The 24,218-nt window shown below is 39.8% G+C and overlaps 1 protein-coding gene across 3 annotated transcripts in view; it reads right to left on the reverse strand.

The window, feature by feature from the left end:
- The window catches only part of DIP2B (disco interacting protein 2 homolog B), a 2,678,679-nt gene that overhangs the window by 1,092,762 nt on the left and 1,561,699 nt on the right, over window positions 1-24,218 (reverse strand). For all 3 annotated transcript variants that reach the window (XM_044083475.1, XM_044083472.1, XM_044083474.1), the window contains exon 10: window positions 22,732-22,842. In XM_044083475.1, coding sequence (XP_043939410.1) covers window positions 22,732-22,842 — 111 coding nt within the window. The remainder of the gene's footprint in view (window positions 1-22,731; window positions 22,843-24,218) is intronic.

Below are 24,218 nucleotides of genomic sequence, written 5' to 3' on the forward strand. Positions count from 1 at the left end.
AACTCCCTTTGGATTCTTGCTAAATGCTTTCTCTGAATCAAGACATACCAACAATAGAAACATCATCTTATACTCCACTTCACTCTGGAGCATCTTTGCTGTTGTAATAATGTTGTCAAATTTTTGCCTTCCCTCCACCAAACCCCACAAAAATATACATCACTTTTTGTAATATTTTGACCATTCCATTCATGTAGCTAGTATAGACATAAACACTTTATTATTATGGTTTAAAATGAAAATTGGTCTACATGAAGCTGAACATGATGGGTCTTTAGCTTTAAAAGAAAACAGCATCAGCCTCTTTAAATACAATTAAACAAATGTTCCAGCTTTTTACCACTTTCTTCCTTCCAAACTTCCAAATTTACAAAGGAATACCATCTACTCCTTAGAGCTTTGCTTCCTAACTTAGCAAGTAATTGCGGAGTCTCATTTTTGTCTAACCTTGACATAACTAAGTCTTCCATAAACATTTATACAAATGTTACAAAATGTCTGAACAATCACTAATACTGCTACAAGATTCCTGGTTATTTTTCTTTTCAAAGGCTCCCTACGTCTAGCAACAACCCTTTCAACTTCCTGAAACTGAGTCATTGAACTAAACGTTTCTGTAATCTGGAGTTGTCAAAAATACTTAACAGCATTTTTAAACTCCTGCATAGTGTCCAAATACTCTCATATTTTTCTTTTACCACTGCTCAAGTACTCATCTTGTTTAGTAATATTTTTCTTCTTCTGTAATATTTTAACCTTTGACAACCCCTATAAACAGTTCTCATAATTTCTTTCACATCTCTTGATTCTTATTTTTATCCTGTTTTTAAACTCGTTTCATTTTAGAACACCCACTAGTTATCTCTTCTGAAGAAATTTCTATCTTCCGTAATAACTCTATAATAATTTCTACCACCAATTCCTTAAATTCTTCTCTTTTCAATAGTTAAGTATCAAAGCACCAACGCCTCATTGTTACTTTATTACCTTGCAACTTTACCATAGGTTTTAGTGGTATAGGATTAGAAGTTTTTATTAAACAGGTCTCAAAGCTGTCAATGAAATACACATGATCCTGTGAAATATAATTTCTATCCAGTCTGGACCAGTTACTGTACTTTAGGGGATAATGTTAAAATTACGTCTAAGTTCTTGCTAATGAATTCACATCTTCCATACCAAATATCTTCATAAATTTCTTCATATATTTACCCTCTATTGCTGTATTTTCTTTTCTAGGTCCCTCAATACATTCTCTCTACTGCAAATTAGGTTCCAGTCTCAACCATAAATATTCCCTGCTGAAAGCCTGGAATTTCTCTCAAAATTCACTTAAGATCCATAACAGTTGTTTTAAGTGGAATATAAATACATGCCAGCACAATCCTCCTGCCTTGCGAATAAACACTTAATATCACAAACCCACCACTCTTGCCTTTTCCCTCACTTCTATTACTACTGGAGTCACTCTGGCAATCAGTATTCTTACTCCTCTACACTTTCCCCCTACACATCTTAAAATAATTCAATAAAGTTTGCTTTTTGTCTATATCTGTATAGCCATTTACACTTCTTATTAATGTTGACAGAGTAGACCTCATGATAAAAAGCTATTACTCAAATGCATATTTCCATATTTTAACTTACGTGGACAAACTAATGTTTGGCAGGCTGATCTGTTAATGTAGTTGCTTCTTCTAATCTCCATTTGAACTCATGTCACATTTTCAATACTTTCTGTTTCAATAAAAACACTCAAACAAAAACTAAACAGACTTCAGAACCCCCTTCCCCCACCTCTTTCTAACATACAACAGATGCAAAATTATGTACATTTTCAAAAATAAAGTTTACTCCTCTAGATAAAGTACCTGCCCCAAATAGAGGCATTGTCCATTCTAAAATTAAGGGTACCAGTTCAAATGTGCATATTATAGCATGTGTATGTACACAAATTGCTATCTGTTCTTTTTTCTCTCTGTCCCTCCAGATGTGAAAAATAGCTTGCATGTGTTCAGTAGACATTCAACTTTAGTGCAAAGAGAATGTGCACAGGCTACCACTAAACAGATAAATTAAATTGTGCACTGTTATATTAAATGCATTAAAGTACTAAGGGTCTAGGAACAACAACTAGATGTAAAATATACTAACTTCCCACCGTTTCAAATTTTATTTACTGTTTTACTGGACTGCTTGTCATGTATCTTTAAATGTTCATTACACTCTATCTTGTACATTTTACTCAGAGCACACTGTTTAGACCTTTCACAATCAATTGTTTGCACTTGCAGACTGATCTTCAAGTCAAAATAGCTGGTAGTGTGGAAGAAACTTGAAACTTTGCAAATGCACGAAAACAGCTTTGTAGATTTCACCCAAAATACAATGTTCAGACCTCTCATTATTAGCTGCTTGCACCTGTAGTCATTTTATCTCCAAATGAAAGAATTTGCTAATGGAAAAAGTAGTTAGTGGTATTACAAATACAAAGAAAAAATATAATTTTCCTTGCCTTTTATAATTTTGTATTACTTTTAAGCCTACTTGCTTAAAAAACTTATAGGGACACTAGACATTCACCTGTATAAAAACATGATCAATGCACTTTTATAACCTCCCAAACCCCTGCAGATCAAGTTCACAAAATTATATCAATTTTAACTTGACTGATTCTTTCTAGCTTTTCCTTAGCTTTTTACAGTGTAAAGCTGGGATATATAACTAAGAGACATATATTTTCTTGCTTTAATACATTTAATATACAGAGCAGTCGCAGTCATTGATGAGACTTCCCTGCATCTCACACTTATAATGCCTCTAACAGTACACTAAACAAAACTTCTTTACAACATGACACTCAATATTACATAATGATTCTTTTTTACACACATGTTTATCAGAATGAAACTGTTTTATTTACAGTTATTTCTTCAGTCCCTTCAATGTCCTTCTAAACACTAATGACAAAGTAGGTTTATGCTTTACAGTTCACCCACCAGTTTAATACAGTTAAAATTCCAGTCTTTCTCAGACACTTCTTCATGTAAAGCCAGATTTCATGTCTAATCTTATAGCTAAATGGCACTGATGCTTTACAGTCTCACATGTAATCACTAACTTCACAATGTAACTGGTCATCCTACTTCTCTCTCTCTCATACCACCAGTCTCTGGTCCAATCCCATACATTTCATTGTTAGAATCACTATGAATTTTGTTACTGCCAGAACAAAAGGAATTAAGTCCTGTTCTTTGTTAGCTAGCCATAATCAACAGCCAGAAATGTCTTTGAACCTTCAGGAAATAGTGTTCTGAAGACAGCTGGCTACAGCAACTTGAATCTCACACATACCTCTTAACATTCCCTGACTGCTACTGCCTGGTGTACACTGAATAATCCTTTTCCACAAAAATTCTGTTGTCCCTAATTTGTAATACCACCTTCCTCCGACACAGTTTTGTAAGGGACAGCTCATTCTGCTGGCATAACTGCATTTTAATTAATATAGGTCTTGGTTGCATTCTCATTGTCATCACTGAAACATGCAGAAACACCAGTCCAGTTGTTTATTTGTATTTTCATAAAATTAGTGCAGACCACTCCATTCCTTCCTGTTTCTCTGCTACAGCAAAAATTTCAGGCTTTATGTGTCCTGTAACTCTACAATCTTTTGGATCAGCTCTTTCTGATAAGTCACATGTTTAGCCATACTTTTCTTCATTTCAACATCTGATTTTTTTAAGCTTCTTTTATTTTTGCCCGTCTTTCATTTGACTATATATATATTTCTTCAATGTCTCACATTTTAAAGACCTCTGACTGCATTTAATTTATTTTCCTCTAAATATCTGGAAGCCATCTCTTTTACCAAAAATAAAATTTGAAATACTTCCACTGACCAGCTACAAGTTTTTTTTCCAGAGTTTTCTTCTTTTCTGGTTGATTTTCTCCAAAGTTCTTCTTTGCTGGCATCCAGGCAGTATACTAACAATCTAGTAACTGAATTTCACTTAAACTGATAGCCTTTACTGTTTTTCCCACCTTTTTTTCATAATGGGAAGGCTTTAATAAACCTAATGATCATTGTGTCACCATTTTGGAAGTCTATTAACACTGAAATCTTGTTGACATTTCACACAAAACCCACTGCATGTCAACACTTGTCCAGGTTTCTAAAGCGGGGAAATAACTTTTTCTTTCTGCTCATAGGTGGAGAACCCCAATATCCATTGTAATTTCCAGGTGGAAAGCCCAGGGACAAAAACCATATGTGCTCTTTCAATAAGCAAATTCTTCCTCCTTCAATCCTGTCTGCCGGCACTTTCTTCACCATTGCTAAAAGACTGCCTGCTTCCTGTTCCTGGAGAACTCAACCATTCTAATATTTTTTGCAATAAGCCCAGCTCTCAAAAACTACAATTTAGCATCTGGTTGATGAATTCTAGCCTAATTATCCACCAAGCATGTCTTCCTTATTTGGCATTTCCTCTACAACTCCAGCTCTCTGCAGACATCCATCTTAGCTAGTGTACATCCATAACGTAAGCACAACTTCCACAATCTTCATAAGGACTAGCTAACACCTGAGAACTCAGCAGACCAGCTTTCTAATTTTTCTGACTGTAGAAAAAATCAGCATTCAAAGTGCAACACTTTCAGTGCAAGAGTTATGATTACAATACATGAAGCTAAGCATTTGTCCTGTTCACAGTATCCTGCCGTAACTGGAAGCCCTACACTTTTACCCCTCACTAATAATTTTAACATGTACTTGAGAATGTTAACATTAATGTACTCTAGTTTTTTTTTTCTTTTGCACTAAAATATAAAATTGTAGACACTGAAGACAAACCAGAACAAAAAAAACTGTTCACAAATGGAACAGTCCTCAGGATGAAGCAAACAGTAGCACAAACAAAAATAACACAAGTAATGTTCTGTAAAAATACAAAAAAATAGGAGTAAACAAAACAATTCAAAGTTTATTTATAGGATCACAGAACATTACTAGGCTATTGGCCCTGAGGCCCTTACAAGCCTAGCCAAGAGTTTAGCCTATGTTTAGACAAGTCAGCACCCAAAGCCCCTGTCCAGCAGAGACACAGATGGAATCCCAGGGGTGCATTTTCTGTTTCCCATCCAGTTATCCAGGTTGCGCTTGAAAAGGGATAATGAGGTACTCTGCTTGACATGGAGAGGGAGTCTATTCCACTGATGGGGGATTCTCTGGGACACAAATCTGTCCCACCAACAAGTCATAGTGATGTCACAGATCAGGTTGCCATCGCATGTGTGGGTTACTCGAGTGGAGCTGGACTGTGCATAGACAGCAGTCTCATCAAAGCAGTGTCTGAGTCTGCTTTGTGTGCCAGACAGACCAGCTCTGAGGAGTCTGTATGAAACTGAGTAGAGCGACAGCGCTTTTGGCCCATAGGTGGAGGATAGAAGTTTGAGACCCTGAATTCTTCTGGTGAGGAACCTCTGTGGTCTCTCCATCTGCTGAATGTGCTTTGAAAGGTAAATGCCGAAGGGGGCACTGTACTCAATAATTGGCCTTTTAAGGGAAAAATACAGGGATGTTATGACATCCTAGATGAGATACCCTTACTTATGGGTTTGCCCATGTAGAAAGCTTTCCATACAACGGAAGCAACATGGTGGTCAAAAGTCAGGTTGCTATCAACCTGGGTTCCCAAATCCCTCAAGACTGACTGCATGCTTAGGATATTATTAATGTGACAATATGTGGGGATGCCACTCTCCCCAAAGGGGATGATGATGCATTTTATGGCATGATGATGCATTTTTTGGCATTCAGCTTGAAGTCATGTTTCTGGCACCAGTCATTTGTGTGGGTGAGACCCTCTTGGAGGACGTTCACATCTCTTGGGGAATTGATGACAGCGCCCAGCTTGCAGTCATCTGCAAACTTGGTCAGTCATAGCCCACTGGTTTTGGCCTGCACCTCAGAAAAGTATATTCTGAACAACAGAGGCCCCAAGACCGATTCCTGGGGTACACCGCTTGTTACGTGTCTACTGCTTGAGGTGGCCTTCCCCTATTTTGATTAAGTGGGTTCTATCAGTGAACCAGTTTGCTACCCATATGGCAACATATGGACTGATGTCTAGTTGAGAGAGTTAATCTATTACGACCGAGTGGGGAATATTGTCGAAAGGGCTTTGGCCAGGTTTAAGGTAGGCAGTGTGCACCGTCTTCCCCATGTCCATGGCTATGGTGACTGTCTCAAAGAAGTTGATCAGATTTAACAGACATGACTTCCCCTTGACAAAGCCAAACTGTGTGGACTCAAGTGTTTGGAGGCTGCAATGTCTCTGTTAATGAGGTCCATAATAATCCATTCCATGCCCTTGCAGATCAAGCCAGTTAGACTGATGGGTCTATAATTTCCCAGATTTGTGGACGCTCCACCTTTGTGTAAAGGGATGGCAGTGGCTGCCCTTCACTTGGCTGGGACAACGCCAGTACTCAGGCTTTGGTTGAACAGGGTGTCTAACGGTGCTGCAAGTTCATGCCTGAGTTCATGCAGGCTGCAGCCTGGGATGCTATCGGGTCCCATGGAGGCTGTATTTTTTGCCTTTGAAAGGGCAGTGCTGACCTGTTCCCTAGAGATAAGGGGAGGGGGGTGGGTACTGGGGATGTCCTGATTTACTGATGGGGGGGCAGAGGCCCGAAGCTTTCACTGAATCTGTCAGCCAGTAGGTTGGCTATATCTACAGCATTTGTGTATGTTGCGTCCTTGACCACCAGTTATGAACAGATCTGGGTGCTTCCTTTGAGATTGTGGACATATGTGCAGAAGACTATGATCATGTGGCCAATTTGGACTCGAAGTTGGCTTTAGAGGATTTCACTAGTGCTCTTATTTGCTTGTTCAAGCGAAGCAGAGATTGCTTTCAATTGGGCACCTGCTCCTTCCTGGTTCTGGACATCAATTTGTTTTCCTCTTGTTAAATAGTTTATTTACTGCAGACGTCCACAAGATAGGTTTACTCTTCCTTGTGGAGGATGATTTTGTCCTGTCAGGTATTCCTGATTCCATGCATCTATATAAGTGCTCATATAGTACTTTGCTGTATATTTGGACATTGGTGCCAGTTACTACAGAGGGGGAGGGAGCTGTGAAGCTGTTTCTACCATACCTCAAGAGGTTGTAATAAGTTTGGAGAATTTTTTTTTTTGTTTGACTCTAGCTACAGGGGGGGGGGTCAGGGCAGATTCTGACTTTGAAAGTTACCAATATATGGTCAGAGCTTACCAGGAAGGATTATACTGTATAGGTGCTGCAGTGGTTACTCATATTAGACCAAGTCCAAGATATTATCGCCTCTTGTGGGGGTATCGACTAGCTGTTCCAAGGCATTTGCACTGATAAAAATCAAGGAATTTCTGGTCATTTCCATTCTGGCATGAGTAGTTTTTCCAATCTATGGTTGGGTAGTTAAAGTCTCCCAGGATCAGGGTAAAGGGTTGAATCTTGATAGATTTGAAGAGGTCCAGATAGGTGAAGTGGGTATCTTGAGTCAAATTTGAGGGCCTAGATCTAGCTATGATTTGAACAGGGGTCTTGCCAATGGTTACCTGCACCTGGAGTGTCTCTTGTGCATCATATGGTTTGACCAGGCTAGAGGTGTGTGTATCTTTAATATATATTAAACCTCCACCTCCTTTGGCTTTGCTGCCCACAGTTTGGGGTCTGAAACTATGATAGAATGAGTAACCAGGTAAGACTGGGGTGCTCTCCACAGCTTTGAACCAGGTTTCTGTGACTGCACAAATGTCAGCATCTTCTTGAGTTAAGAACGCTTGCAACGAGTGCAGTTTCATGTTTAGACTCCTAGCATTTAGCAGCATGACCTTTAATTTGCGTTTTGCTGAAATGTTTATAGGTTCATAGGTTCATAGGTTTATACTAGGCTATCTGCCCTAAGGCATTTATAAGCCTAGCCCAAATTTTTGTGGCTTACGCCACCCCTTATATGAAAAAATACTGTGCCCATTAGTTTGTTGTGCCTCTGTCCAGCAGTGACACAGATATGATTCAGGTAAACCTCGATCTCCCATCCACAGGTCTAGATTTCTCTTGAACAGAGTCAGCGAGGTGCTCTGCCTCACATGGACCGGGATTTTATTCCACAGCATAGGGGGTCTCTGAGTGATAAATCTATCCCTCCAGCATGTCCTATTTATAGCCGTGCTAAGGTTTAAGTCGCTTGCTCTAGTGGTTTTGGTGGATTTGGATTTTTTGAGGTGGAGCATGTCCATTAATTCCGGGTTGGACATGGCCTTGTATGTCAGGCACATGTCACCTCTGAGCAGACGGTATGCGACTGAATAGAGCTGGAGTTTCTTCAATCTGGCAGCATATGACAGATTTTGGAGTCCCTTTATCATTTTGGTGAGGAACTTTTGGGGTCTCTCCAATTGCTGCATATGTCGGGTGAGATACATCCCGAATGGGGCATTGTACTCGATCATTGGTCTGATAAGTGAAGAGTACAGGGGAACAATGACCTCACTAGATCTGGATGTGAATCCCTTCATGATCAGGTGGGCAATGTAGAAGGTCTTTCTAACCACTTTAGCAATGTGAGTGTCAAAGAAAGGCCACTGTCAACCTGGGTCCCCAGGTCCCTGATAACCTCTTCTGTGCTTAGTGGATTGCCACCTATATGGTAGCTTGGAGTTACCTTGTTTTCCCGAAGGGTATGACTATACATTTTTTGGCGTTTAACTTCCGGCCATGGCTCTGGCACCAGCTATCTGTTTCCGTGAGTCCCTTCTGAAGGATATCCGTGTCCGATGCACTTTCCACTATGAAGCCCAGTTTGCAGTCGTCTGCAAACTTTGTCAACAAAGTCCTCCCATGTTGGCCTGTACTTCTGAGAAGTAGATGCCAAACAATAGGGACCAAGGACCGAGCCCTGTGGGACACCACTTGTGACTGGCTTGGAGTCTGACACAGCGCCAGCAAGGCTAACGCTGTGGGTTGTGTCCTGAGGGCAGTTTGCAAGCCAGCTTGTGACATATGGGTTTACATTTAAGCTGTTAAGTTTTTCTACAATACCTGAGTGGGGTATTGTGTGAAAGCCTTTGCAAGGTCAAGGTAGGCTGTATGGACTGCCTTTCCCTCATCAATGGCCTTGGTGACTGTTTGAAGAAGTCGACCAAGTTCAAAGGCATGATCTTCCCTTGCAAAGCCAAACTGGGTCAGGTCAATGTCTGCAAGTCCCCTATATCTTTGTTTATGAGCTCCATTATGATCCTCTCCATAGCTTTGCAGACTAGACTTGTTAAGCTTATGGGGCGGTAATTACCAGGGTCCATAGAGCGCCGCCTTTGTGGAGTGGGACCACAGTTGCCGTATGCCACTCCTTGAGCGCGTATCCTGTGGTAAGGCTGAGATTAAACAGTTGCCTTATGTGCGGGTTTAATCCCTCATTTAGCTCGTGTAGCACACAGGCGGGGACACCATCCGGTCCCATTGATGCTGTGTTTTCACCTTTAGTGAGCGAAGCTTTCACCTGCACATTTGAGATGTCTGGGAGGCTACACTTTCGGCTGGGATAGTTATCTCTCCTTTAGGGGAGAGGGGTGAAGTTTGCACTGAACCTGTCTGCCAGTATGTTGGCAATGTCTGTGGGTTCAGTGATTTTTGTATCATTTTGGACTAATTCTGAGCATATCTGGGACTTTCCACCCAGGTTCCTAACATAGCTGAAAAAGGCCATATGATTGTCCTTTGAATCCATGGCAATTTTCTCTCAAAATTGGCTTTAGTTGATTTTATGAGTGCTCGTATTTTTTCACTAATAATGATCAGGGGTGACTTCCCTTTTATGGATTTTGTTCTATCATGTAATAGCTTTCTCCTCTTATTGTAAAGTTTGTTAATGGCTGGGGTCCACCAGACTGGGCGTTTGCCCTTTGTGGAAAGAGTCTTGGTTTTATTTGGGATTGCCTGATCCATGCAGTCCTGGAGGTGTTCATAGAAGGCATTTGTAAGGGCTTCCGCAGCTTGGGTTGTGGTTTCCTCTGGCTCAGGGGCCTTGAAGGATACCACACCAGTCTTAGTAGTGTGAAGTTTGCTTTAGAAGTTCTTCACTATGGTCTTTTTGTTTGGGGTGGGGATGTGGATTTCCAGTGAGATTAGTTTATGATCAGATCTCACCAATGAGGGATATACTTCGGTGTGGAGCATTTTGTCCCCATGTTTGTGACAATGAGATCTAGTATATTTTCTCTCTCGTAGGAACAGTGACTAGCTGTTCCATGGCATTTAATTTATGAACTCCAGGAACCGTTGGGCTAGAAAGTTAGGGCTTGAGTAATGTTCCCAGTCTATATTCGGGTAGTTGAAGTCACCCAATATGATGGTGTTTGGAGATACATTTATACCCTCCAGTGTCTTCAGGAAGGCTGTGTGGGGTTCCTGAGTTTGAGAGGGTGGCCTGTAGCATGCTACAATTTGTAGAGCAGTTTTGCCTATGGTTAGTTGCACCTGGATGGTTTCCGAAGCTTCGTGCGTTGCCACCAACCTGGAGGTGTGGGTGTATCCTTTATGAATATGGATACACCCCCTCCTTTTGTGGTGTGGTCCGGGTTTTGGGGCCGGAACGCATGATATGAGGTAAAACCTAATAGTGCCGGGGTGCTCTCAGGAGCCTTGAACCAGGTTTCAGTTACAGCACAGACATCGATGTTACTTTTATCAACCTCAAGACTTTTCCTAAAAAAGGCATTATGGGGGAGGCAAGGGCCTTTGCCAGAATCCTGAATCTCAAGCGAGACAGATGCAGGCCATCTCTAGCAAAGCATCGTGGTCTGTCAATCATATCTTCCCAGGCTGTCAGGTACTGGATCCCTCCGGGAAGGACACCAAAAACTAAGCCAACTGTTAAAGTCAATCATTTTCTGTTTGTGTTGAGGCATTATTCTGGGTGACAAGCACTTTCGTTCCCCCAATGAAAACTTCATCAGATAAAAATTCACCAAATCAATGATATCCTAATCAGCTCCAAACACTAAAACTAATAAACCATCCAAAAAAAACTACATCCCCTTCAAACAAAAAATCTAAAATAATAATATCTCTAAAAACTAAAAAAATCATAACAAACTACTCACAAACAAATAAACATAAACCAATAAAACAGAAAAATATACATAAATATAAATAAAAAAAAATAAAATATAAAAAAAATAAAATATCATAAATCTTTAATTACAAACTAAACCTCAAAAATCTCTATTTATAAATTACTATCTATAACCCATCTCCTATTATCTTAAACAATAAAATCTACCATCAATCCACAAAAAATATACATCTACATAAAAAAAAAACTTAAACCAAAAATAAAAATATAAACTACCAAAATACTATTCATATAAACTATAAAAAACATAATAATAAAAAAATAATAATAACTTTACTAAATCTAATCCATTATTAAAATACAACTAATATCCAAATATTAAATAAAAAAAAATAAATATACAAAATAAATATATAACAAAAAAATAAAATAATAATAGTAAAAAAAAATAAATAACATAAAATAAAACTATGTAAACATAAAAAAACTATTAAACAACTAACTCTCTAAAATAAAAAAAAAAAAAACTATATACATAAATCTATATCTAAATAACATACACCAAAAAAAATACCACTATTCACTTTAATAAAAACATAAAACAAACTCATACCATTTATAAACCACTAAATACAACAAAAAAACTATTCACTAAAATACATTATAAAACAACAATTCATATATTTAAAAACATACAATATTTTCACAAAAAACCAAATAATATTTTAAACCTTTATTTAAAACAATATTATATATATAAAATATATATAATAAATTAATAAATATATTTTTTTATATATATAAATTTTAAAAAAAAAAAATTTATAAATAATATATTATTTATATATAAAATATATATACTTTTTATATATTACACACAACTTTACACAACCAATTCAATCAATATATACATCATCACTATCTATTCTTTCATAATATTTCTCTAAACATAACTACATAAAAAACTTTCAACATTTTCTACTATCTAATATTATATTTCATCTCTATACACATACACACATTTCTATATATAAAATTAACACATATCTATATAAACATATATTAAGATAATCATACACATTAATATACACTATATTATAATCACTATACAACAACACATATCATACTTTTCTTATTATATATTCACATTCAACATCTACTATATTACTTATCATATTTACAAAAGACTATTTTATTACATGATTTACTTTTTTACACTACACTAACATCTTTTTCATAACAGTTCTTAAACATTAACAGTAAAAAGAGAGATATCCAGAAATACTTATTAAAAATTACTATGTGTAACATTAGATCCTTTATCTGTATGGCTAGAATTAACATCAAACAGTTTAGCATCATAAGATTTCAAGATTTGCAATCAATACACAAAATTTGTCAAACAGATATTAAGAAACAAAAAAATTACTTTCTTTGTAAAAAACAATTAAATTTGCCATACACTGCAAATATAGAAGAGGTGATCATCTTTATAGCAGTAAAATAAATCCTGTAACTTTTGTAAGAAAGCTATAGATGATAAGTTCTGATACAATTTGTGGGTAAATAAGAATAGAATTACACAAAAAGAGAAAATAAAAACTTTGACAGGTGTCAGAATCTCTTATCCAGAAAATAAGTTTTAGTATACATCTAGAAACATTTAAATGCAGTTAACTACAGAAAAAAGGCATTAACATTACAGAATTTTCATACAAAGATAAAATTAGGACAACATACTATGATAATAAGAAGTATGTAAACACATCCCACTTACACAGAGGCTTAATAATCAGAAACAGTAAACATTGATATGACTGTTATTAATTTAATGCAGCTAAAAAAATCATTAGCATCTAAAAGTATTAGATACAATTTAACCTAAAATGAAAAAATCTATTAACTGCAGAGGATCAAAAACAATCTTAATTTACTGAGAGAACACCAATAAAACAAAAAGCAGCTGACTAAATACACAACAATCAAACAGCAACAAAAAATAAGTGTTCCTACCATGTAGAAGCACAAATGAAAAATGTATGAGAATATCACAACTATTAATACAACCTACATGTAATCTCTAAACTTTATCTCCTGCCAGCATAATAGAACTATGAAAATTGAAAAGCTTTAGTAATAAACATATCTGTAGAAGTTTTTACCACAAAAACAATACACTGTTAAACCGTATAAGTAAAGTACAGTTGTGTACCTACCATAAATGTAGATGTTAGAGTGTATTCACTGTTGCAGTCATTACTCTTGGGTTATCCTGCTGGCAGGCTACCCACAGTCGGCCAGAATTCAAAAGTCTAGGTCCTGGCGCCAGTTGTTGTCAGCTTCTTCCCTGATGTCAAAAGCCAGGGGTATAAAATATGCAGCCGACGCCATTTGCTTCAGATTTTCTTGCCCCAGATGTCAGGTGTCCCAAATAGGTAGGCTGAAAAAATATATCAATAAGAAATGCATGCACAAACATAACATTTCCTTCATCTACAAGCAAATACACCAAAAAGGTTGTATAGGACAGAGAAGTGCAGATAAGTCCCAGCAAAGAGAAGGGTGATGGTGGGTGAGTAACCTGGACTGCAACAGTGAATACACTCGAACATCTACATTTATGGTAGGTACACAACTGTACTATGTTCATCTTGTTCCACTGTTGCAGTCATTATTCTTGGGTTGAATCCCAAAGCTGAGGATGGGTGGCTGGCCAACAGACGTGAGAGGGCTATGAGGCCCCGGGCAGAACCGCAGGCAAAGACTGCTCTGGTCTTGTTATAGAGAGGGTGGTACTGCTTTGTAAAGATGTGCACTGGAACTCCAACTGCAGCCCTGGGACATTCCTTGGCTGGTACCCTCTGAGGAAGGCTGCTGAAGTGGCTGCTGCTCTGGTGGAATGAGGCCTAATGCCCTTAGGGCTCTGATTTGCCATGTTGAGAATAGAAATTGATGAAATGGCTCATCCATTTAGAAATGTATCTATTTTGAGATATTTTCCCGTAGATCCTGCAGCAGCATTACAAAAGTTGCTCAGTCTTTCTGGTTTTGGTTCTGTCCAAGTAGAAGCTGCATCTGCCTGTCTGTCCAAAGAATGCAAAATTTTCTCACCCTTGTTCTGTGGATTTGGGTAAAAGGTAGGCAAGAATGGTTTGGATTGAGGGCCACACTGGACACCACCATAGGGCATAAAATGTAGGGTTTGTCCTCAGAGAAACCCTGTCTGGATGAAAATGATGAAAGGTTCCACAGCCAAGAGTGCTTATAACTCCGAGACTCTCCTTGCAGAGTGTTATGGCGAGCAGAGCTGTTTTCCAGGATAAGAATTTAATATCCGCTATTGATGCTGGCTCAAAAAAGGAGGCAGTGTGAGTTTCTTCCAAAACATAATTTGAAAACCGGCGTCGGAATTGGTGCTCTCCTGAGGCCTAATGTTTTTGGCCCCTCTGAGGTACTGCCTTATTAAAGGATGAGAAAAGATTGCGGTTCTGTATTGTAATGTGCAGAAATGGCAGAGGCATGAATCTTAATTGATGAGAAAGAAAAGGCCTTTGTTCACATCTCAGCCAGGTATTGAAAAATCTGAGGAATATTGGCATTGGCGTAACAATGCCATGTTCCTGGTTCCAAGCACAGAATCTCTTCCATTTTTCTGCATAAGATTTTGGTACTGGGCCCTATGGCCTCCAAGATAACATCCGTACTGTGCTTTTTGAAAGAGGAGTTTCGAATGGCTACATTATCCCCGCCATGCCAGATTTAAGGTCCTGAGTTGGCTGTGCAGGAACTGACTGTTTTTCGGCCAGCAAGTGAGAAGTTTGAGGCAATATTCATAAAGCAATTCTTGAGACAAGCTCTCTTAGTATTGGGTACCATGCTAGCGTACAGTCTGGTGCAACTGTGAATCATTTTTGGCTTCTCTTGTCTGACCTTTAGGAGTACTCTTGGAAGCGAGAGTAGTAGTGGGGAAAAGCATATACCATTAGATTTTCCAGCTGAATGATAGGGCCCACTTTCCATGCTTGCTGTGGTAAATCCTTGTGCAAAATCTCTGCAACTGACAGTTGTACGGGAGGCAACAGATCTATGTCTGGGCATCCCCATTTCCTTATCATCATCCTGAAGATTGTGGATCCAGTTTCCATTCATGGAGATCCATGAGGTTTCTGTTAGTTCATCTGCCAGAGCATTTGCTTTTTCCTGGCAGGAATTGTGCTTGCAGGTGAACTTGAAAAGCCAATGCCAGGTCCCATAAGGTCATGCTTGTTCGCAGAGGGGGTAAACGAGTACCTCCCTGCTTGTTTATGTACCACATGACCGTAGTGTTGTCTTCGTCTCTATCAGTAATTGTCCTGGATGAAGCAGGTCCTTGAAAGCTGTCAGGGCATTTGAACAGCCAGCATCTCTTTTGATTGGATGTGAAGATGCATCTGGTTTGCAGGCCATGTGCCCTGAATACATTTTCCTGCCATATGGGCCCCCAGCATAATCTGATGCATCCGACTGTCGCGTCTGTCTGGCTGTTGGTAAACCGAATGACAGACTCTGTTGTAGTGACAGGCTTCAGCCCACCATCGAAACTCCTGTTGTAGGCAGGAATGAGTGCAATTACTGTCTGTGGCTGTGCACGTTGAGTTCAAACACTTTCAGGATACCATTGTAGTTTCATATGCAGTCTGGCATATGGAATTAGTAATGCAGGATACCATGAAACCAAAGTACCTGCAGTATTTTCCTTTGCAGATAAGTGGGTTTTTGTTGCCAATTTCTTTGGAAGTAAGTAGTCAGTTGTTTTGCTGGTCTGGCGCGGAGATAAGCCATCTGGGTAGTGTATGTTTGTACCCAGGAATATTATCTCTGAGAGAGGGCACTAGTTTTGACTTCTGTTTACTGTGTACCCCAGGCCAATTAGTAATCTTACAAAACCAGATGCCTGAAGAGTGTCTTTGTTCTCTGCTTGAATTATTAGGCATGCCGCCCACGTAGGGATATATATTTTGAATTTCTTTGTCTACAAATGCAATTACTGGTGCCAGGCATTTTGTAAAGACCGGGGTGCAGAGGTAGGCACAAAGGGCAGTGCAGAGAATTGCAATGCATTGAGCCAGCTGTGAATCTGAGGTATCTTCTACAAGATTGTCTGATTGGGATGCAGGTAGGGCCTCTTAGGTCCGGGGGTAAATCACGGTGCCAAGCCCTCTTGCCCAGCATGGGCAGTAGCTGCTGAAGAGTCAACATCTTGAATTTTGGAACTTCCAGAAACGATGGTATAGACAGGTCCAGAATTGGTCTCCAGGTTTTGTCCCTTCCTGGTACTAGGAAAAAGTCTGGAGTAAAACTTGCCCCTGCTCTTGTTGTGGTACTTGCTGAATGGCCCTCATGTCCATGAGGGTTGTAATTTGTTTTTTGTGCCTCTGCCCATTGACTGTGTGGCAGGTCTGGCATGCCCTTGACCTAGGTAGAGTGTGAAAAATGGAACCTGTAGCCTTGGGGACACTATATTCAGAACCCATTTTGTCTTGGTAACCATTTGCCAATTTGATGGAAAAAGTGCTATTTTTCCCCTAAGGGGCTGGGTCAAAAGAAAACTGCTTTGAACTGGTAGAGGCAAGTCACTGGGACTGTTTCCTGTGCGCTTGAGATTTCGAGTTCCTCTCCGCTTTTGGAGGTAGGAGCACCCCATTGTTTAGGCCTGTATGAGCCTTGGGGCTGAGATCTGCCTCTGGATGCCTACAGATCTGCCTCTTTGTGGTCTATCTGAGACTGGAAAGGACTAATTTTTAGAAGGCCAGTTCTCGCTAAACCTGGGTGGCTGTACCCCTGTAAGAAATCCTTAACTGTCTGCATGGATTTTTGCTTTATCCTCCATTTTTTCAACACCTCTTCTGCTTTAGTACCAAACAAAGTATCATGCTGTAATTGGTGCAGCTAATAATTTTGTTTAACATGATCAGGCAGATTTTGTCTCTTTAACCAAGCTTGCCTCTAATACAGGAACTTGTAACAGCGGCCCTGCAAGAGGCCTCCAGTGAATCATAACCACATTGCAAAGTTATGCTTTCCCACTTGTTCAGTTGCATGCACAAATCCTGCAATTCCTTGTTCTCTGAACATTCAGTATTTGTCAACATTTTCCGCTTACACGAGTGACAATAAATATTGCTGATTTAAGCATATGAAATTGACAATTTAAGCCTTTACAGCCAGGGTGGCAGAAGTAAACGGTTTTCCCTGGTCTGTCTAGGAGCCCCAGAATCTATCAGAGGGGACAGGGTTTTTGCAGTGGAAAGCTAACCCCCTTTGGGACCCTGAGATATAGTTTCTGGTCAGCAGCCGGGTTTTTTATAAAGGAATTCTATGAGAACTGGGACCCTGGATCTGTCTGGCTTAGCAGGTGTAAAGTCAGGGACAGTCCGACTCTGAAAAATACATCATCTACAATATCTAGAACAGGTGGAATAGCAAGGGGTCTGTGCTGAGGAAGTTAGCAGGAAGTCTCTGAGCCTTTTCTTAAGACTCAGAATAGTCTTGGCTTCCCATGGAAATACTCCCTCATAGTAAGCAGTGTTTCCCAAAAGAATAGTCCTCAGGGAGGAGAGGCTGAAGGAATGGATTCTTCAGCATCAAAATCCTCATAGGAAACATGGAGGCAATCCCCTGTTCAGAAGAGGAATCAGAGGAAATAGATACCTGATCAGAAGACTCCCACACTTCGTCTCTTTGCCTAGGGCCTCTTATCAGGAGGGGATGGGGGCCCCTGATCAAAGTAATTAGGTCTTCGCCATTTTGAGCATCTGTTTTTAGGCATGCGGAAGTCTAAATAGGAGAATGCTGTACTCTGTTTCTTGTCTTTAGGAGCTGCTTTAGTCTTTGTCTTTGAAGCTGAAGAAGATGGCTTAACATATAGTTATGTAGGTCTGAAGACACCCTCAGAAGCCGATGCTCACCAGCTGCCCGACTCATCTGAGGGACAGATTCGAGTGTCCATTACCTTGAGTTTCCAGAGGCCTAGTCATCTCCATGTGGGAGAGTCGGTAGGCCTGTGCCTGAGGTGGCTGGTGGGGCCGCGTAAAGCCGCCACTGAGAACCGGGCGACTGGCCTAGAAGAGGCTTCTCACGTCAGTTTTGGACCTCAGATGCCTATCCTGTCCTTTTGTCTTTTTGTAAACTCCGTTGTCGGCGTACCAATCGCATTATATACCAAATCTTCGCCAAAGTAAAGAAGCTCTAAAACCCAACGACGCTTGAAAGTGCTGGTTGAATCTTTAGCACAAAACCAACAGCTAGTAACGCTTGTGCTCAGGGCCTAGGCAAAGAATACAGTAAGAGCGGGAAAATCCTTATGAGGTATTTGCTTCCCCACAAGAAATACACTGTTAACTTTTTCTGGCTAACGGTCTGGAGCAAGAAAAGTTTCCCACGGGGTACTTAGCTTCTAATGAAGACTTCACCCTGGAAATTCAGATTTGAAAATCTCAGGAGTCGGTCACCTGGAATTTGCAAAACCTGCTTTTGCTTTGGGCACCGCTACGCAAGAAAGACTGAATAGGTACCGGCTGGTTGCACTTTTATATACTCTGGCGACTGATCGCCAGGGAAGAGGCAACGCAACAGACGCTGGACCTAGACTTTGGAATTTGGCTGATCATGGTAGACTGCCAGCAGGATAACCTAAGAATAATGACTTATGACAGTGAAACACGATGAACATCACACATCAAACTGCAGTAAGCATACATTAAATGTGTAGATAAACCTGAACACTGCAATTTAAAAAAAATTCTCACTCACTACAATAAGTTAGAATGATACTTAAATAAGGACCCCATATGACATACATTTACATTTCATATAATGAACTTGTAAGACAGATGAAAAAGCCATGTGATAACTGTACTCATTCAAGTTGTTACAACAGCTAAATTTCTACATGTTAACTAGCTATTATTTATACTCCACACATGAATAAGCTTTATGTAGGAGGAATGGTTGGGGGATTATTAGTTAGGACGCGGGGCATTCAACAGTAAGTTACGTAAGATAATACATCAGCAATAGCCACAACATTTATTTAAAACATTATACAATTCTGTATCTCTGCAGTGCATTAAAATGTATGTGAAAAAGCAGCCGCACATGGATAATAGATGCAGGAACATATAAATACTATTTTCTCACTCTGTCATCGCTCTCAAAATAATTAAGTACTTGCTTCTGTAGCAGACTTACCTTTCTTTGTTAGGGAACTTCAGTAGGTACAGGGATGACCTGGGCAAGCAACAGCCATAGAATGCCATACAATGAACATCACAGGATCATTATTGGGATACACTACGCCACCTACAAGACAAACAGTTTAAGCAACAAGGCAATTCACTTTTTGTTCTTTAATGCAATTAGTAATTTTTACAACCCTGGGGTCCCCAAAGGGTAGATAAGACAAAGGGCAGTGCAGAGAATTGGTAATGCATTGAGCCAGCTGTGAATCTGAGGTATCTTCTACAAGATTGTCTGATTGGGACATGCAGGTAGGCCTCTTAGGTCCAAAATTACGAGCCAAGCCCTCTTGCCCAGCATGGGCAGTAGCTGCTGAAGAGTCAACATCTTGAATTTTGGAACTTCCAGAAACGTATTTAGTATAGACAGGTCCAGAATTGGTCTCCAGGTTTTGTCCTTCCTGGGTACTAGGAAAAGTCTGGAGTAAAATCCTTGCCCCTGCTCTTGTTGTGGTACTTGCTGAATGGCCCTCATGTCCATGAGGGCTGTAATTTGTTTTTGTGCCTCTGCCCATTGACTGTGTGGCAGGTCTGGCATGCCCTTTGACCTAGGTAGAGTGTGAAAATGGAACCTGTAGCCTTGGGACACTATATTCAGAACCCATTTGTCTTGGGTAACCATTTGCCAATTTGATGGAAAAAGTGCTATTTTTCCCCCTAAGGGGGCTGTCAAAAGAAAACTGCTTGGAACTGGTAGAGGCAAGTCACTGGGACTGTTTCCTGTAAGGCTGAGATTTGTCTTCTCCGCTTTTGGAGGTAGGAGCACCCCATTGTTTAGGCCTGTATGAGCCTTGGGGCTGAGATCTGCCTCTGGGATGCCTGTATCTGCCTCTTTGTGGTCTATCTGAGACTGGAAAGGACTAATTTTTAGAAGGCCAGTTCCTGCTAAACCTGGGTGGCTGTACCTGTAAGAAATCCTTAACTGTCTGCATGGATTTTGCTTTATCCTCCATTTTTTTCAACACCTCTTCTGCTTTAGTACCAAACAAAGTATCATGCTGTACTGGTGCAGCTAATAATTTTGCTTTAACATGATCAGGCAGATTTTGTTCCTTTAACCAAGCTTGCCTTCTAATAACAGAACCTGTAACAGCGGCCCTGCAAGAGGCCTCCAGTGAATCATAACCACATTGCAAAGTTATGCTTTCCCATTTGTTCAGTTGCATGCAATAAATCCTGCAATTCCTTGTTCTCTGAACATTCAGTATTTGTCAACATTTTCCGTTTACGTAGTGACAATAAATATTGCTGATATTTAAGCATATGAAATTGACAATTTAAAGCCTTTACAGCCAGGGTGGCAGAAGTGTAAACGGTTTTCCCCTGTCTGTCTAGAGCCCTAGAATCTATCAGAGGGGACAGGGTTTTTTGCAGTGGAAGCTTTAACCCCCTTGGGACCCTGAGATATAGTTTCTGGGTCAGCAGCGGGGTTTTTATAAAGGAATTTATGAGAATCCGGGACCCTGGATCTGTCTGGCTTAGCAGGTGCAAGGGGGTAAAGTGTCAGGGGACAGTCCGGACTCTGAAAATACATCATCTACAATATCTAGAACAGGTGGAATAGCAAGGGGTCTGTGCTGAGGAAGAAGCAGGAAGTCTCTGAGCCTTTTCTAAGACTCAGAATAGTCTTGGCTCTCCCAGTGGAAATACTCCCTCATAGTAAGCAGTGTTTCCCCAAAAGAATAGTCCTCAGGAGGAGAGGCTGAAGGAATGGATTCTTCAGCATCAAAATCCTCATAGGGAAACATGGAGTAATCCTGTTCAGAAGAGGAATCAGAGGAAATAGATACCTGATCAGAAGACTCACACTCTGTCTCTTGCCTAGGCCTCTTATCAGGAGGGGGATGGGGGCCCCTGATCAAAGTAATTAGGTCTTCGGCCATTTTGAGCATCTGTTTTTTTAGGCATGGAAGTCTAAATAGGAGAATGCTGTACTTGTTTCTTTGTCTTTAGAGCTGCTTTAGTCTTTGTCTTTGAAGCTGAAGATGGCTTAACATATAGTTATGTAGGTCTGAAGACACCCTCAGAAGCCGATGCCTGCTCAGCGGCTCCGGACTCATCTGAGGGACAGATTTCCGAGTGTCCATTACCTTGAGTTTCCAGAGGCCTAGTCATCTCCATGTGGGAGTCGGTAGTGGCCTGTGGCTCTGAGGTAGCGGGCGCCAGGGGCTGCGAAAGCGCCTCACTGAGAACCGGCGACTGGCCTAGAAGAGGCTTCGTCGTCAGTTTTGGACCTCAGATGCCTATCCTTGTCCTTGTCTTTTTTGTAAACTCCGGTTGTCGGCTGTACCACCGGCATTATATACTTAAATCTTCGGCCAAAGTAAAGAAATGCAAAATCGAACTGACGCTTGAAAGTGCGTTGGTTGAATCTAGCACAAAACCAACAGCTAGTAACGTTGTGCTCAGGGCCTAGGCAAAGAATACAGTAAGAGTGAAAATCCTTATGAGGTATTTGCTTCCCACAAGAAATACAATTGTTAACTTTTTCTTACATCGGTCTGGAGCAAGAAAAAAGTTTCCCCAATGGGGTACTTAGCTTTAATGAAGACTTCGGTTCTGAAATTCAGATTTGAAAATCTCAGGAGTCGGCCGACTGGAACTTGCAAACTGCTTTTGCTTTGGGCACCGCGCGGCAAGAAAGACTGAAGAAAATGGCGTTGGTTGCATCTTTTATACCCCTGGCGCACTGACGTCAGGGAAGAGGCAACGGCAACAGACGCTGGACCTAGACTTTGGAATTCTGGCTGACTGCGGGTAGACTGCCAGCAGGATAACCCAAGAATAATGACTGCGACAGTGAAACACGATGAACATCACACATCAAACTGCAGTAAGCATACATTAAATGTGTAGATAAACCTGAACACTGCAATTTAAAAAAAAATTCTCACTGCTACTAAGTTAGAATGATACTTAAATAAGGACCATATGACATACATTTTACATTTCATATAATGAACTTGTAAGACAGATGAAAAAGCCATGCATAACTGTACCATTCAAGTTGTTACCAAATAGCTAAATTTTCTACATGTTAACTAGCTATTATTTATACTCCACACATGAATAAGCTTTATGTAGGAGGAATGGTTGGGGGATTAGTTAGACGTGGGGCATTCAACAGTAAAAGCATGTAAGATAATACATCAGCAATAGCCATTAAATATTTATTTAAAACATTATACAATTCTGTGTATTCTGCAGTGCATTAAAATGTATGTGAAAAAGAGCTGCACATGGATAATAGATGCAGGAACATATAAATACTATTTTCTCACTCTGTCATCGTCTCTCAAAATACTAAGTACTTGCTTCTGTAGCAGACTTACCTTTCTTGTTAGGGGAACTTCAGTAGGTACAGGGATGACCTGGGCAAGCAAACAGCCATAGAATGCCACAATGAACATCACAGGATCATTATTGGGATACACTAATGCCACCTAAAAGCAAGACAAACAGTTTAAGCAACAAGGCAAATCTAGCACTGTAGTGACAAATCAGTGTCATACAGTTTTAACAAGAAAGCAAATGAATGCAACAAGGGTAGTAAAGTTGTGAAAACCTTTACTATATTACTGAAATAATTTAACATCTGTTTGCACTTTTGCCTATATCTGTACACTTATGTAATGCCTGCACGAACAATATGTACAAAGCATTGTATAAACTATCTACACATGACAGTTAACCTAAGAGTATTACCTATATTAACTCATTCACACCACAGGAACTTAGGAATACGTCCTCCTAACTTCTTCTGTAGGAAGAATGGAGCACCTTGAATTGTATTATGACTTTATAAGTCTAAAAGCACTCTCAAAACAAGTGCTCATATCTTTTGAAATAAAACGGGCACTGAAAAAGTCTAAATACGAAAAGTGTTCAGCATACACACACACACACACACACACACACACACACACACAAAATACCTTTGCAATGGTACCACTGTTGACATCTCAACTCATAATTTTGATTTTACAACAGATTATAACGACAATGTTATGGAAATTTTCCATTACTTTTGAAAACTGTGCCTGTATCTCAGGGGGCATTCTAGATAGGTGTCAACTACTGATAAAGATGATGTTCATCTGATGTCATCTTCAAAATGAAACCTCTCCCAGAATTGTGCCATACTCAATTACTCAGATGCAGACAAAGTTATAAAAATGTCATATTTTTCATCATCTACCATACAAATAAATTAGTACATGTGGAAATAAATTAAGTAGAAGCCAGGTATCAATGGCAGACTTTCTGAAATGATGTTAGAGTTCTACTGATACATTGTAATACTGTCCATGAAGTACATGACACTTGGTAGTCATGGTCCTAGAATAATATACAATATTTCATGATGTATAATTTTGTACATCTTCAGTTCTGTTAATTTAAAATACTGCAGGGTGACATATGATCATTGTTTTCCTCCATGTGATGTTGGATATGACAGTAAATCAAATACAACAAACTTGTATTACAACCTATATCTTCAAGGGAAAGGGGAGCAGGACAAACCAAGAGTCATATAGACCATTAAGTCTAACTTCATGTTATGGAAAAATAAAGAAGGTAATATTGGATAAGTTACTGTCAAAACTGGAAAGGTTGGGATTTGAAACCATATATCAGCTTACATATGTTGAAAACAGATCTATTACCACAAGTAACATGATGTTCTATAACAATATAATACCAGCTGTGACGCCCTTCCACTGGGCCAGTAATGAAGGAGCCTCAATCCTCACCACTAGCACCAGGGAGGGATGTACACATTGGAAAGATGAAAAGTATACACACAGCAAAGTACAAT

Source organism: Protopterus annectens, chromosome 9.part0 (genome assembly GCF_019279795.1).
Source record: "Protopterus annectens isolate FY-2018-M chromosome 9.part0, PAN1.0, whole genome shotgun sequence".
NCBI classification, from domain to species: domain Eukaryota; kingdom Metazoa; phylum Chordata; order Ceratodontiformes; family Protopteridae; genus Protopterus; species Protopterus annectens.